The 17283-nt window shown below is 34.5% G+C and overlaps 1 protein-coding gene across 1 annotated transcript in view; it reads right to left on the reverse strand.

Annotated features, from left to right (window-relative positions):
- Positions 1-4819: 4819 nt before the first annotated feature.
- Oct-TyrR (Octopamine-Tyramine receptor) overlaps positions 4820-17283 on the reverse strand; it is a 115055-nt gene continuing 102591 nt past the window's right edge. Inside the window, exon 2 of the mRNA XM_073987391.1 lies at positions 4820-7316. Within this exon, the coding sequence (XP_073843492.1) occupies positions 5508-7277 (1770 nt within the window). The 5' untranslated portion in view covers positions 7278-7316 and the 3' untranslated portion in view covers positions 4820-5507. The remainder of the gene's footprint in view (positions 7317-17283) is intronic.

A 17283-nucleotide genomic window follows, 5' to 3' on the forward strand; every position in this document is an offset into this window, starting at 1 on the left:
GATGATGAACCCACTAAAAAGGCGTATGAATACATGCCACATGGCGGTGCACGCAGAATTGGCAGGCCAAGGAATAGATGGCGCAAACAAGTGGATGATGAGATGACAAGGCGCGGTATTCCAGAGAGCAAAGCAACAAATAGAGAGGAATGGAGATCTCTTCTTAGTTCGGCCTATAGAACAAATGTTCTGTAATGGGCCAGCTAAGTAAGTAAAGTAAGTAAGTAAGTATATTTCAAAATTAATTTGCAAGACAACGGTGGTTGCACTAACGATCAAATGTTCTTAGTTTGGGATTGAAGTCCCAACCACGGCCACATTTTAAATATGTGATATCTCGAAAACTAACGAACAGCAGAAAAACATATACACAAATTCGACTTTAACATTGTTTTTTTGTTTTAACTTTTATAAATATATCGCGTTAGGATAACGATAGGGAACATGGACGATTATCAATCCTAAACAGCATCATTGGGCGGACAACTTTCAACTTAATACAGAAAGTGTGAAACTCACAGGGAATTTACGTTCAGGATAGTTCCCTCAGTAAAATTCTGTAAATATGGCATAGTGGATGGTCGCAGTTGAAATATTGAGAAATTAGTACATATGTATGTAGTTCGAGACAAGGCACTTTGAATAAGGTAGTATATTCGGCGAATTTCTACAACAAAACAACTTTTATGGTAGCATAATAGGCCAAAATTTGTAAAGAAATTCGATTCGCCCTGGCGCTTAAATTTGCAGGGAATTTGTTGCTATACTTGTTTAATTTTGGATGCTTTGTTTTGTGATATCATCTTTAACTTGGTCTTTTTTGGAGTTTTGGCCTTCCCTTGGGATGTATACCGTCGAGTGGCTCAATACTTTTGTTTACATTTCACTGCGTACGTCCGTGCCTCAGCCTGTATGCATTGAAACTATAATCTGTAGACAGATTAAATGCCGGGTACAAAACTAAAATCAGGGTTTCGGAGTCGGAGTCGGGGTCGAGCAATTTTTGCTGGAGTGGGAGTCGGAGTCTGAGTCGAAAAAATAACTCGACTCCTACTCCGGGCAGTTTTTTCTACAATTAGATATATGTATAACATTAAATTCTGGACATCATTTTTTCAAAAATCATTATTTATTTTAAAAAGGAGCTAGAACAAAATATTTAAGCAAACGGTATACTATACAAATTTAGAGGACGAATCACAGGATATTTACTGTCCTTTGAAGTCTATTCTTTTCATCTCTAATTTGATTATAAAATGTATGCCCAGAATATTTTTTGGTCCAATTCATTCCATTAATTTTTTGCAAGCAAAAGTAAAGTTCTATGACAAACGAATTATAATTGGACATTTAACGTCTTTTATATAAGCCCAGTAGACTTCTGTCAGAAGACCTAGTGATCTTCTCACAAAAAATCTACTGATCTTCTTATCTTGTCTTTTGTGAGGATGACATCTCTTGTCTTCTATAAATGGACCTGTTGGATTCCTATGAAGGTGTTCGCTATGGGAAATTTTACTGATTACACTGTGACATAAAATGGGAGTCAAGGTCTGGAGTTAAAAAATTCACGTTGGGAATGAAAGCCCCTATTGAATATCTTAAGAACTCTAAAGGACCTATGTATAGCAGAAGGTTCTGAGTTATGAAGTAATGATTTTTTATTGACCTCCAATAATGCTTGAGTAAGTAGCTTTATATCTTTGTTTGGCGATATTGATTTATCATTTTGAGATGAAATGTTTTCAGATAAATAGAATGAAGAATACTTTTGTAGATCATTTTGTCCTTCTAGCTTAGTTCCTTCCATGTCCTTTTTGTTCTTGAACTGAAAAAGAAACACAATATCAGACTTTCTACGTTAAAAAATTTTAGTGAAATGTTCCTCTAATAATTCATCGATTGATTTTATTTTTCAAATCTTTTTTGCCCGTTTTATGACCATAAACGTCATTTTGTAAAGCCAACAATTGAAATGTCGTTTTTTCGGTCCGCCATTTACTAAAAATCTAATATTTCTTACAAACTCGATCGATGAAGGATTAGATTTTGATGTCCTTTATAAGTCCACTAAAATATTTGCCAATCGGATTATTAGTTGTCAAGCTACAGTTGGCACCGCAAAACGCTTTAATGGAAACAGTGTAGACGGTCAGTAGACGGTCATTTGACACAAAACTTCTTGCAGCCTGTTTATGTATTTCGAAACAAAAATGTGTGCGCATGAAACACAACCAAACTTTAGTTTTCGAAATTTTATTTTCTTTGCTTTTGCTTCAAAACAAAAAACTAATTTGAAAAACACACTCAAATTTGGTAGTGTTTCTTACTCGACATACATAACATTTTTCAACAAAAAATTCAGAAAGCAGATTAAGTCTTTCAGATGAAGGAAAAAAGTTATTTTTCATGGGTTTCTTCGAAAAAAGTCATGAAAATGGGTTTTTATTTGGCTTCTTTTGGCCTGGGTGTCTTCGAAAAAAATCATGAAAAGGGGTTTTTATTGCGCTTTTTTTGCCTTAAGGCTCTCGAAGAACTCTAAAATGTTGGCTTATATCCATTTTAAACCCTTGTCATGAATTGCTTATAATTTTTACTGCGTGTAGTCCTTATGACTTGTATTGCTCCTTCATTTCCACATATTTTCTGACGGATAAAAGTTCCTTCCAGAATATTCTCATGCAAAAAACTGGCAAAACCGACAAATACGTTCTAAATTGTATTTTGTTGCTATTTTCCAATGTTAGATTCAGCAGAAACAATTTAGATATGAATTTTACTTCATATTTATGTTCTGTAGTTGAGTATTGTATTCGAAAGATGCCCTTTCTAAATACTATGTTAGGAAAAATCAGCAGATTAGACTATATGGGCCCAAATATATGAAAAAGTTAAAAATTTGTGCACATTTTATTTACTTTAGCGGTATAGGAATTTACCCTCGGAGTCGACCCAGAGTCGGAGTCGTGAAAAAAATTGGTCTGGAGTCGAGCCAAAAATACCTAGACTCCGAAACCCTGACCAAAATACATACTTTTAACCCAAAAATTTTATTTTGGGTGTATCCTGAATTTTGTGACCCATTTTGGACGAATATGGATTCGGATTACAGCTCAAAAGTGTTGCGGTGGATCTTATTGGGGGAGAAATTCCTTTCGATAGATTTCAGTTGGTCACTATATAAAACATAATGTCGCTGTAAACAGAACCACAAAGTCAATATTCTGTAAAAATTTCCAAAGAATACTCGAACATACTTTAAACTGCACTTTAAGAAAAATTTTGAACATTTGTGAGGTAGGTACCCTAAGAAGTGGACCGATATGGCCATTTTCGAACTTGATCTAAGTTTGAACCGGTTGATCCATTCGAGAGTAATCGCGCGCACCTGCCAGCTAGCCAGACAGACGGACGGACATGGCTAAATAGACTACAAATTGTCTGAAAATCCTTTATTTCGGTGAGCACATTTTTAGTCGTATCAAAGTGTATATGTATAACCTCGATAGCCTAGAGTTTGAGGATATAAAAACGCACATTTTAATACGCAATCCTATCGCATCCTCACCGAAATGGCTGAAATTTAGTTTTTAGTCTTCTTTTGAGGCTACAAAACAGTTTCCCAGAAATTTTTCAGTATGGGTCCAAGCATGGCAGAACTACCAGTTAGTATCACACCAGCTGATCGAATATGAAAAGTCAAATCCCTTTATAAAAAAATTAGTTTTGTTGTAATTTCCCCAACAACATAAGGAAAGTTTTGACATAACATATTCAAAATTTTACGATGCCACTACCTGGTTGGCCCCTAAGCACTCGGCACATATGCACAGTGGATCCACTTGTATGGAGAATGTGGCCAAAAATATTTAGAGTGTAAAAATCAAGCCAATGCGCCGGTTACAGCTTTGTGCTGCTGCGAATAGTGTTTTAAGACACCACGAGCGTAACATTCTCCCCCCTTTCCCCTTTGGAGGGGGTATACGGTAAGACTTGTTTTATTCTGGTAACACAAAATGACATGAACAAAGGTCCCGATTATCTTATGATGCCAGAATAGGCTTGGGGAAACAACACCATCTCCAAAACTACATAAAATCCAACCAATTTAGCGGACTAAAAAATATCAACATTTTTGTCTGAGAATTGGTAAAATTTTTAATATAGATCTCTAGCGTTCTTCCTGGAAGGCACGTACCGCGAACGTAAGACAAATTTGGAAGAAGATCTTGCCACTGATACCAATTATGTTAATGTACGTGGTCAGATAACAGAGTTATACGCTAATATATCCATAGAAACTCTATTCTAGGGCAGCTTTAGTCAGCGGCCCACCATTTATAGTCTGCCACTAGATGGCAGCTGATTTTAATACTGAATAATCTTAAACCCATAAACTACTTTGGAAAATTATTCCCGAGGTGGGCACTGGTGGGCATAATGACTAAAACCTTAGGTCAAATTTATGTATATGATCGAATTGGCATTACAAAATAAACTAAGAAAATATGCAGCTAACTAGAATTCCACAACACGCTAAAACACTATTTTTTAATGAAAATTAAGCTATTACCTCCTACTTCAAAATCCACTATAATATTTTGCTATACGTATTAGTTTCGCGATATTTTGAATATATTTACTTGTACTTTAAATATAGGTTGTACTCACAACAGAAAATATTAGTCAATTGTATCGACTTTTGAAGCTATTCTTAAGAAGATCGCGTTCGAATGAAACAGAAACTAATATATTTTTAAAAAGGTCCATGTCATAGCTGTCAGAGTTGCCAGATGTTGCACCAAAATTTTGACATTCATTTTTTTTATTTTTGGTCAATGGGTGGATCCACTGTGATATGGGCCAAACACATACGGTCCGTTGTGCGACGCGTTGCGCGTCGATAACAACAACCATAAGGCCGAGGCCTTAAGGCTAAAAGTCAGTGTGTATGGTGGGAATGCTCCTTTCTCCGCACCACTCTAATAGATGCATTACAAAATGAAATAATGATGTCGTTTCAAATGCATCTGTGCGATAAAGAAGTGGTTTCTCTGGTCACAAATTCGTTTACACGGACTCGAGAGCGCTATAAAGATTCGCGTTATCATATGATTGGAACAATAAAGTAATACACTGACGTGGGCAAGGGCTGGCCAAGGGGTTTATTTTCTGAGCTTTTATAAAATAAAGTCATGTATTTTTCTCATCCATCGTATGAATACGTAATAAATATGAGGAATATATTTACTTACATATATATAATCATATATACATATACAAAAGGTGATATTTTATAATAATTCTTGCACCTTTTTATTAACAACAACATTTTGTAAAACTCAAATAGTTTAATTTACTTACTAAAATATACTAACTTACTTAACAAACATACATACAAGAATATCTATATAGCCATTAATGTACTGATATCTTATAATTTATCTAAACAGAATTATATAGCTAAATATTTGACAAATAGTCTGTACTTTTTTCATCTCTTTGGCTTAATTCATACCTAGAAGTCTTTTGAACGCTCGTCTATAATCCAGATTAAAAATTGTGTAGATTATGGGATTTAATACGGAATTTATATAACCCAACCATGTGATAAAATTCTTAAATTTGGCTGTGGGACAACATGTGGAACAGAATGGCAAAATTACGTACATTAGGAAAAACGGTAGCCAGCATATGACGAACACACCCATTATGATTCCCAGAGTACGAGCCGCCTTTCGCTCTTTTGACAACGAAATCTTTTGTTTTTCTTCGATAAATTGATAGACACCTCCCGGTTTCTTTTGTAATGGTAAACCTTGTAAGGAAGTTGCACCTACCGACGACTGGGGTGGTGTAATTTTTAGGGAGACATTTTCTTCTTCACCATCCTCGATTGAAATTTCATTGGGATCATTTCGGCTTCTACACACCTGCATGCAACCTTTGGCATCGCTACCACTTTCAGTGGAAAACTCTTGATTTTCGTGTTCGGAGCTTTTGGTATTCGGTGTCAGGAGAAGACTTTCAGCACCGCTTCCTGCATCCTTAGACTTTTGTACGTCGAAGTCGTTGGTGGCATGACCTTTACGTGCTTTTGATTTTCCGTGTTTAATGGAGTCTTTGATTTTTGCTCTACGTGTCTTTTTTCGTTGTGAAGCTACTGATGGGTTTGCTTCAGTTTGTTTTGGGACTCTTGTACTTTCGTTGTTGGCATTTGTTTCACTACTTTCGGATTCTTGGTCGTTTTGTATCATGGGTGTTGTAGAGAATGGCGTAGAATTGCGACCGCAGCAAATTACACTGTAGCAAAGGGACGATACAGCATCAGATCCTGTTTGATTTGAAGTTGCAATCGCACTTGCTACATCAGCGCTGGCAGAGCGTGTAGCTATTGTATTAATTTTTGCTGCCTGGGCCCGATCTCGCAGCCTCTTTCTGGTTGCAATGAATATTTCTATATAAACGCATGCCATTATAATTAAAGGAATGAAAAAAGATCCAAGTGCTGAGTAAATTACGTAACCGGGATCTGAATTGAGTTCACAAGGCGTTGCACTGGTAAATTCCTCTGGCCAATCATTCCAACCAACTAAGGGTGGCGAACTGATTAGTAATGATAATACCCATACGCCAGCTATCAATAGAAGAACTCTGCCCACTGTCCGCTTTTGAGCATAGTTAATGGGGTCTGTAATGGCCCAGTATCGGTCAAGCGCAATAGCACACAAATTTAATATCGAAGATGTGCAACACATGACGTCACACGTAAGCCACATCTTACACAAATAAATTCCGAATTCCCAACGACCCAGTATTGAGTAGGCAACATTGAATGGTAGCACCAATAATGCCACTGTTAAATCTGCCACTGCCAATGACACAATGAAAAAATTCTGGACGATGCGCAGAGGTTTGTAAGTGAAAACGCTCAGTATAACCAATATGTTGCCAATGATTGTGAGCACAATTATTACGGATAGTACGATAGCCGTTAGTATTGCCTCCCATTCCGGCACAGCTAATTTTACATCGAAGTAGCTATCATACCACTCTTCAACTGGTGTCACACATCCGTTATCTGCATAGGATGTTGCATCATAAGCTGTAATATTGCCTTCTATTATACCCACGTAAGATGAATTAATGTTAGCTAATGTGCTGGAATTTGCCACTCCAGTACTGAATGCAGCTACAATACCGGTGCTTGTGGCTGCGACAGCGGTTGAGCTCGTTAACATCATTTGATCTGCAGGTGGCATTTTTGCATTTTGCATCAGATACAATCACCGATGATATCTATTTAATTCCATGACCTGCAATGACATGAGGACAAATGAAGATGAATTACTACATTTTTCACAATATGAGTTGTTCGTTATATTGGATTAATGATGTTATAGAGAAATATTTAGGGAAAGAAAGGTTCAAAGCAAGCAAGTATATGGCACGCTTAATATTTTGTTTGTGTTATTTGTCTTTAAAATTTACCAAATTCACAGTTAAGACATTTTTTGATTTATTAAGAACATTAGACATTATTATCATGCTTCATCTAATATATGTATAAATATGTATAAATAATTTTTTGTGTGGAGGTTTTCTACCCATTGAGATTCCAAAATACCAAGTTACATCCACTACAGAAGGAAAATGTAGCAATACTATTGAAAAGAGCACATCGTTGTTCTTTCTATCCTCTGACTAAACTAGAGGTTAGCGCGTGTCGTGCCGTGAGTAGTGCGTGTTCGTGCCTTCTCGAAAATCGCAGTGTTTGTGCGTGTCGTGCCGGAATAAATTTTTGGCCGTGCGTGATCGTGTTTTTTTAAGGCACAATTTAGCACGACACGACCAAACACGATCTGCACTATGTGCACCGATCGTGCTAAATTTTTGGGCTCCCCTTAGAAGTCTTGCAAGAGACCATACTAAACACAAAAATCGAACAAGAATATAAACCGACCAAAAAATTCACCAACTATAGTTTTCCTAAAATTTTTTGCTTCGTTTTTGTAGTCTGGTACTTTTTACCGTTTTGTTATGGAGAGGCCAGAACAAAAAGATGATGTTTGTTTGCCACTTGTTTTGTTTATGAGAGAGAAGCAAATACAAAAACAACTCAGCGGGTTAACGCAACATACAGTCTTTGAAAATCAGTTGTTTATCTTGCTAAATTTGATATTGAATACAAGTTGGTAAATTATGTATTTGTAACCGACAATGGTTCCCACGTTGTTTCGGATTTTAAAAGATTTAAACGTATACCTTGCGCTTGCCACAATTTGAACTTAGTTATGGGTGATGTTGTTGAAAATCATTGGGAAAACTGATTGACTGCTCAAAAAAGCTTGTAAGATATTTTAAACACTTGGAGCTAAACAACAAATTGTCGAAAACGTTTAAACAAGATATAAGATCACGTTGGAATTCAACATATATTATGCTTGAGTCTAGAATGAGATTAAGAGTATTTTGCTAGAAAAGAATGAGTTGGATCGTATATCTGACTTAAAGCTAGAACCTCTACTGGATTTTCTCAAAATATGCAAAGAGTGTTCCGAAAAATTAAGCTCGGAAAAATACCCTACTATGCACATTTTTGCCGTTTGGTCTGAAAAACTTTTGAAAGTTTGCTCAATTGATACCATTGACTCCCAATTCATGAAAGATTTGAATGCTAAAATGAAAGATTTGAAAGCTAAAATGAAAGAAATTGATACATATTTAGCGAGTGCCGTATCTAGCCAGACTGATGTTTTAAAATTTGGAAAGAGTCTAATCTGGCTGTACCAGTCAGCTCAGCAAAGAGCGAGAGATTTTTTTCCACATCTGGAAATAATCTTTTTAAATAAGAATATGTAAATATTAGTTTATAAGTAATTTTGCAATATGTATATTTTAGAAGTATATACGGGCATGAATATTTTTTGAACAAATAACACTATGCAACAAAATGGAGGTGAAAGTCTGGGGAAGAGATAATATCTTGTGGGGATGGATGTCCTTGGTGAGTATATTAAGAACCCCGAATGACAGATCCGCCGTGAGCCGAACTTCCGCGTTATGGCGTTATGAAGTTGTTGCTAGAGACCCTGAAAGCCATCAGGAATTAGCGTTATATCTTTGTTCACTGTTGTTTTAGCTTATTTTTGAGATGACATGTCTTCAGTCAAATCGAACTCGCTTCCTTCAATGTCCTTTTCGTCCTTTATTTTAAGAGCCGCTATAAAAGTACCACAAGATGACGTTTTTCAGCTTCGAAATGTTCGGCAAAAATGTCGCTCAGAAAATTTTAGGGTATGGCTCTCATTGACAACTAATCGATTTTATCGCGTTTTCGTGGTCGTTTTGTGCATTTAACCTGTTTTTGTTCAAACTTTTCGAAAAATTTCGATAAATGGCACTGTGCTACAAAAGTTGATCAGAAAAATATTCAAGCGTTCTGATGCAAAATTATATCGTGTTGGGATCCATCGACAACGACAATGCCTTTAGTTTGTCTGTGTCACTTCGTTCTATTTTTTTTATAACGGTAAAAGTAGTGAAAATCTGGTTTTTTACATTTTCAAATTTAAACGGACATATCTTCCTTTTTTCACAACGGATTTCTATATATCTTTCGAACAAGTAATTTTTTTTTTTAAATCGGTTAACAAATGGCTAAGTTATAGTGGGTTAAGTCTGAAAATCCCCACAAAAAAAACTATAACTGAATTTCTCATAATTTTCCAAAATATGTTTTTTTGTTTTGTTCAATATTTATTTTGAAAATTGTGAGAAATTCTGTTATAGTTTTTTTGTGGGGTTTTTAAGACTTAAACCACTATAACTTAGCCATTTGTTAAGCGATTTAAAAAAATAATAACATGTTCGAAAGATATTATTCACCCTTTAAAAGGAAGGAAGGAAGGATCAATAGAAATCCGTTAAGAAAAAAAGAAGATATGTCCGTTTAAATTCGAAAATGTAAGAAACCCAGAGTTTCACTACCTTTACCGTAATAAAAAATAGAATAAAGTGACACAAACGAACTAAAGGCATTGTCGTTGTCCATGGGTCCCAACACGATATAATTTTGCATTAGAACGCTTGTGCCATTTATCGACATTTTTCGAAAAGTGTGCACTTTCTCAAGGGGAAAACTGCCTGAAGGAGCGTTCCAATGCTTTTGCGATGTATTAGAGAGCTATTAATTACTGTCTTGGCTGTCCGTGTGTTCGATCGAAAATCTCAATGGTTTGGCTGTTATATGCCAAAATGTCTAAAAAACGTGGATAAAAAAAATCGGGAGGCTCGATATTCACCGTAGACCTATGCTCTAGTGAACTTTTTTGCTCAGTTCAATACCAGGAATCAAAAACGCTAAGGCCCATTAAGGTTTTTTTTCCTTCCATACAAATCGCCCCGGCCTAATGTATATGTATAGTTTTTTGCGAATAAGGTTTTTTTACAATTAGCAACTAATTCGGTATGAAAATGTGACTAATATCTTCAAAAAAATCTTAAAGTGGGTGGTACCTTTACATGGGGCCTTTGGCAAAACGTTGACGTATTCTGTCTGATTTTTTTGGAAGGAATGTTTTGTACCCCTGGCTAAAACTTTCAAAATATCAAAAATCCGACAGATTTCTGGTGGAAAGTTTTATACATTCAACGACGACTAATACCCCGGTTACACTATTGAAGGTTAACCCACTGGGTTTAATAGATCCAGTGGGTTAATCTTTGCTGGTTACACTTAGCTTTTCGAGGATATAAACTGTCAGCTGATGTTTGTTTACGTATACATACAAAATAACTAATAAAGTCGTGTTTAACACTTTTACAATTTCTCGCATGAGATATCGTCCCCTCTTTGCTCATATTGGTATATTTTACACACAGGGATACATTTTTGTATCAAGGTATCAAGCGTACTTTTTGTTAAAAAAGTGTCTAATGTAAAAAAATAAATAATTTTATGATTTTCAAATAACTTTAGATTTGTTAACTCCATAAAATCTCATGCGACCAATCGTAAACGTCTAAAACACGACAAACTCTGTTGCAAAAACAGTTGGAACTTTTGGTACTTTTTGAGTAGAGTTGGATTTTTTTGCACAAATACCGAATACAACACTGTATTTTTGGTGGATTTATGCCGGATTTAAAATAAACCCAGTCGTGAGAGGATTTAATTTTTGTATGGCAAATCTGGTCAGATTTGACCAGATGAAGCAATAAATCCTCATAAAGTGGGTTAACCCGGCAAAAAACTGTAGTGTAACCGCACTATAAATGCCAAATTTAAACCATTTCGGTGGGATGTTGAGGCCAAGACCTTCAAAATACCGAAAATCGGAAGGCTATATTAAAACGTGGACCGATATATCCCATTTTCATTACCAAACACCCTAGGGGTAATATAAACTTCTATACTATGGCTATTTCGACTTAGAATTTTATGCTGATCAAGAATATACATATATAATTTATAAGATCTCCAACGAATATTTCGATGTGTTACAAACGGAATTACAAATTTAATCCATCGATGCTCAAAATATTTCGTGCATTAGTAGTGGTAAACGAATATGTATTCCCATTGTTAACCTAAGGCAGATGAAAATAAAGAGAGAATGCGTGTGGTTTGTTTATACTTTTTCGTATATGGGCGAGCATATATGATTTAATCATACCCTCCATATCATCGTGAAGGGTATGAAGACGGTATATTTTATAAGAAATTGCTCGCGCGATTTGCTCTATGACTTATTTTTTTACAATAATGAATCAATATCAAATTGAAAAATTTTGAAAAATTTTCTAGGTAAAGTGAGATATTTTTTTGTACTTAAATATTCTTGCGGAGGTCTCTGATGTTCAGAAACATAAAATTTTTTAAAATTGAATTGATTAAAAAATATTTTAAATTTTCTACAAAAATATTAAAAATAAATGCTGCCAGCTCATGAGAATTTAAGTCTCTCTAAGCTTATTGTAGGACATTTCTCATGGTATAAATAGGTATTGAATATTTGAGAAGGACTCAGAAATTCACATCACTGCAATAATTATGGAAAATCACTAGGCAAATCCTGGATTTAAATGTCGAAATGCAATCTGAATTTCTGAGTCCTTCCCAAATATTCAATACCTATTTAGACCATGAGAAATCTCCTATTTATTATCCATTTTTCATGAATATGAAACATTTACATTTATTGTGTAGTTTTTGGTAAAGATTACTATTTACTTACCTAAAAATTCAGTTCTACTCTGCCAACATTAGGACTTTCAAAAACTATTTTCTTGTTGCGATTATCCATAATTATTGTGGTAATTTAAAATCCCTCTTATGAGAATAAGAATATTTTCAAAAGATATAGAATATTATCACGCCATTATATCCGTAATGCTAAGAGATTATATGTTTATAATCTATTTAGTGGTGTGACTGCTAGAGTTATACCTCTTCGCAAGAAAGGATCAACTGGACTAAATTGTCAAGATTATCGTCCAATTTCAATTCTTCCCTCGTTATCCAAAGTTGTGGAAATACTTTTAAACAATCAGATTCAAAGTTATTTAGAATCAAATCATCTCATTGATTCTAGTCAAGCTGGTTTCCGAAAATACCACAGCACCACAACATTATTACTGTTCTTAATGGATAAAGCTAGAAGACATTTGGACAGTAAACATCCGTGTGTTTTGGCTGCTTTAAACTTAAGTAAGGCTTTTGATTCTGTCAATTATAATATTCTTATTTCCAAGCTCTACCGACAGTTTAACTTTTCTATAACTTCGTGTAATCTAATATCTTCATTTCCTAATCGCCGATCACAATTTGTGTCAATTAATGGAAACTCATCGTACAGTTGTAACATGTCATCTGGAGTTCCGCACGGTTCTATGCTCGGTCCTCTCTTTTTCATGCTATATGTGAATGACATACGGGATTGTGTTCGGAACTCAACTTTAGACATTTATGCCGATGATATTCAACTTCTCACTTCTAAATATTCTCAATCATTAAGTGATTGTATATCCAAACTTGATGAAGTTGTCGGTCGCATTTGTACGTGAGCTTCAAATAATAATATTCAGATCAATGTGTCTAAAACTAAGTGTATTCTATTTCGTAACTCTACTGGCTCTTCACATATCACAGTGCAGAATCTCGACTTTGAAATTGATTTAAAACTGAAATTTGGACATCATATCTCAAATGTTATATCTAAAGTAAATTACTATTTGGAGGTCATATTGCCTATGTATATTAAATACACTTTGGCTCATTCACTATTAATGTCACATATGCTTTATGGACTGGAAATTTACTCAAGCACAAACTCACAATATTTTAGCAAACTGATATCTTGTTACCATAGGGTACTTAGATTTGTAATCACAGCCGAATCGATTATCAATCACTCTCTGTCCAATTTATAGGTTGCTCTTTTGAAAATTTAGTTAGTGTTAGATTTGTAACCTCTTCTCTACTATTAAATACGGCAAGCCCTCATATTTGTTAGGCACCTACACATTTTTAAATACCACTAACAAAATTTTTATCGAACGGTTTAATACTTTATATATGGACCATTCATTTCATAATAGAGTTGTTCGTTTATGGAATGTATTACCTTCGTCATTGAAAATGTTTTCGATTAGCCCTCACCGGTTTAAAAAGTCTTTCCTTTCTTATTAATAAAGTACATATAATGTAGTTTTTTATTATTTCAGTTTCACTGACACTCATTAATGTATTTTTAGGGAAATTTGCGTTGATAACACTGTGATACATAAGTTGTCAAAAAAATTTTTGCAGGGGTTCTGATGCATAAATTCCTTTTTGTGGGATACCTTTGGTTTCCTTGCGTCACTTCGTTTTTCGATTTTATAACGGCAAATGTATTGAAAACGTGGTTTCTTGGATTTTAAACTTTAAACGGGCATAACTTATTTTTTCCACAATATCTACTGCTTATTTTTTCCTTGAAATGGGAGAACAAATCGGTTAAGTTGTAGTGGTTAGAGTGTGACAAAAACGCATTAAAAACAGGAAAATTTTCTAGGCTGCGTAGAAGATACCAAAAAGTGAGTTTATTTGCTTTTATCAAGAAGGAAATTTAGTTAGCTTTCCAAAATGCGAAAAACCAATAAAATCTGTTGAAAATTATATGAGTTATGCCATTTTTTTGTGTGTTTAACTTTTTGGTTTTTTTTTAATACTTTCCTTTATAAAAGATTATGGACATAGGTTATAATTTTTGGTGGAGAAGTTTTTTGCTCACTGGGAACCCTAACTGTCAAATTATAGCATTTCCGCCTATAAGTATTACTAATGATTTAGATATATCATAATAAAACATAAGTCTTAAGAAGTCTCTCAAAGACATGATACTTAATAGCTGTAGCCTTGGTAAATTCCTTCCCGACTATAAGTACTTCTGTAAATAATGATGACTTTTACTGACTGCTAAGTCTTCAAAATTTCATTGAAATTGAACATACGTAACAAAAACATGAAATCGAGCGAAAATATATACATATGGGAAGCTATATTCCTATATGAACCGCTCTCGATATAATTTGTCAAATTTAGTTTTAGACCAAATCCCGTCTCACAGTCACATTTTGTGCATAAAATACAGAAAATCAGTCAAAAATATATATGGGAGCTATATTCAAATCTGAACCAATTTCGTTATAATTGGTCCTATTTATTTCTAGAACGAATTGCGTCACGGTTTCCAAATTTCAGTGAAATTGGACATATATAGTGTGTCCAAATCTGAACCGGTCTCGATATACGTTTATGTTTGGAACAAATTCCGTCAGACATCGCAAATTTCAGCGATATGGACACATATAGCGTGTTTAGAGTATCAAATACAGAAAATCGGCCTAAAATATAGATAGGAGCAATATACAAATCTGAACCGATTTCGATATGATTTGGCACATTTATGTCTAGACCAAATCCCGTTACGCATTCCAAATTTCACCGAAATTGGACATAAATAGCGAGTTTGGTGCATAAAATACAGGAAATCGGCCGAAAATATATACAGGAGCTATATCCAAATCTGAACCGATTTCGATATAATTTAGCACATTTATTTCTAGACCAAGTTCTGTAACACATTCCACATTTCAGCGAAATTGGAGATTTATAGCGTGTTTGGTGCATCAAATACAGCAAATCGGCCGAAAATATATATGGGAGCTATATTCAAATCTGAACCGATCTCTACATAAGTTAGCACATTTATTTCTGGAACAAATTCCGTCAGACCCTCCAAATGTCAGCGAAATTGAACATATATAGCGTGTTTGGTGCATCAAATGCGGAAAATCGACCGAAAATATATATGGGAGCTAAACCCAAATCTGAACAGATTTCGATATAATTCGGCACATTTATGTCTAGACCAAATTCCGTTACACATTCCAAATTTCAGCGAAAGTGGACATATATACAGTGTTTGGTGCATCAAATGCGGAAAATTGGCCGAAAATATATATGGGAGCTATATCCAAATCTGAACCGATTTCGATATAATTTGGTACATTTATTTCTAGACCAAGTTTTGTAACACTTTTCAAATTTCAGCGAAATTGGACATATATAGCGTGCTTGGTGCATAAAATACAGGATATCGGCGAAAATATATCTGGGAGCTATATTCAAATCTGAACCGATCTCTATATAATTTAGCACATTTATTTCTAGAACAAATTCCGTCAGACCCTCCAAATTTCAGCGAAATTTGACATATATAGCGTGTTTGGTGCATAAAATAAGGAAGTCGGCCGAAAATATATGTGTATGGGAGCTATATCCAAATCTGAACCGATTTAAATATAATTTGGTAAATTTAATTCTACATCAAATTCCGTCACACATACAAAATTTGGAGATTGTATCTGTAATGGTTCTAAAGATATTTGCATACAAAAACTAATTTTTTTGGAGGTACCTCAGGTTTTGATGCTATATTTTCAGATCAACGCGAAATTTCAAAAAATGATATAGCCTATTTTCATTCCAGGCCATGTAGCAATGTACCCTAAAAATTTCAGTACGATCTGTTCAGCGGTTTTCGAGTCTATAAGGCACAAACAAACAAACAGACAAACAAATTTCAATTTTATATATATAGAAGATTTACAATATTTTTTAATCAATTAAATTTTTAAAAAAATCCAACGTAGACTTTACTAAATTGTATGTTTCTGAACATCGGAGGCCTCCGCAAGAATATTCAAGTACAAAAATATCTTACTTTACCGTTTTAGTATAGTCCCCATATAACGGTAACGCCCGATTTCAGGTATTTTTACTTTTTAGCTCCATTTTCAGACAGAAGTTTTGGTGTATTCTCAAATATTCTCTATCCAATAAATTAATGGACTTGTTTCTGCCATATATGCTATAATAGAAGGGTGTTCGAATGTGAGATTTGCATACTGTATGTATCTCAGTTTAAGTTTAATATTTTTTATAAATCCTTTTAACAATCGTTAAAATTTATACTCATCGAGTACATCCCGATCCCATATTTTACTCAGTTGTATGAGACTTTCCTCTTATCGTACAATACGATCGGTAATTCATAGTTCCATTCTTCTCTGTGGGAATAGATAGTTAATACAAGCGACTTTAGAATGTCCGACTTAGGACTTATTTTTGTAAACAAATGATTTCGTGGGAGTAAAAAGTGGTAAAACTGAGAATTTTGATTCTATCCTAACTCTCTTGACTGGGACAATATTTAATTCCACAAAATCATAATGAATCAAAAATTTTTAAACAAAAAGACAAAACGTCTATCAACCCAACAATATTGTCGAAACTGATGGCTCAATCTTTTTAGATTAGCTTTTTGCTTGAAATGTTAAAATAAATACTCGCTTTATAGACTTAGCCATACCAGCTATGTTATGTTTTCGACAAATTAGAATTATAATATTTGCTTAAAAACCTGTTTTTTATTGTTACATACATGTACATGTCCTGCCTGGGCTTTGAAGCATATCCCTCTTTGCTATTCTCTGTTTTGAGCCCTATTCTTCTATACATAACCCTGCAACAATGTGAGGTTTTTTATATAAACATTTCCAGATTTGTGTAAATTGCTAAATGTGTGAAATATATTCTACCTATTATATGCATATGTATGTACATATTTACATACATATGAATGAATGTAAATAATCATTTCCACTGTGCTTCCTGCTTCCTATGAGCTGTTATATACCATAATTATGGAGTGAGTGTGTTTATTGTCTTCG

Source organism: Musca autumnalis, unplaced genomic scaffold (assembly GCF_047663935.1).
Source record: "Musca autumnalis isolate F117 unplaced genomic scaffold, ASM4766393v1 scaffold_4, whole genome shotgun sequence".
NCBI lineage: Eukaryota > Metazoa > Arthropoda > Insecta > Diptera > Muscidae > Musca > Musca autumnalis.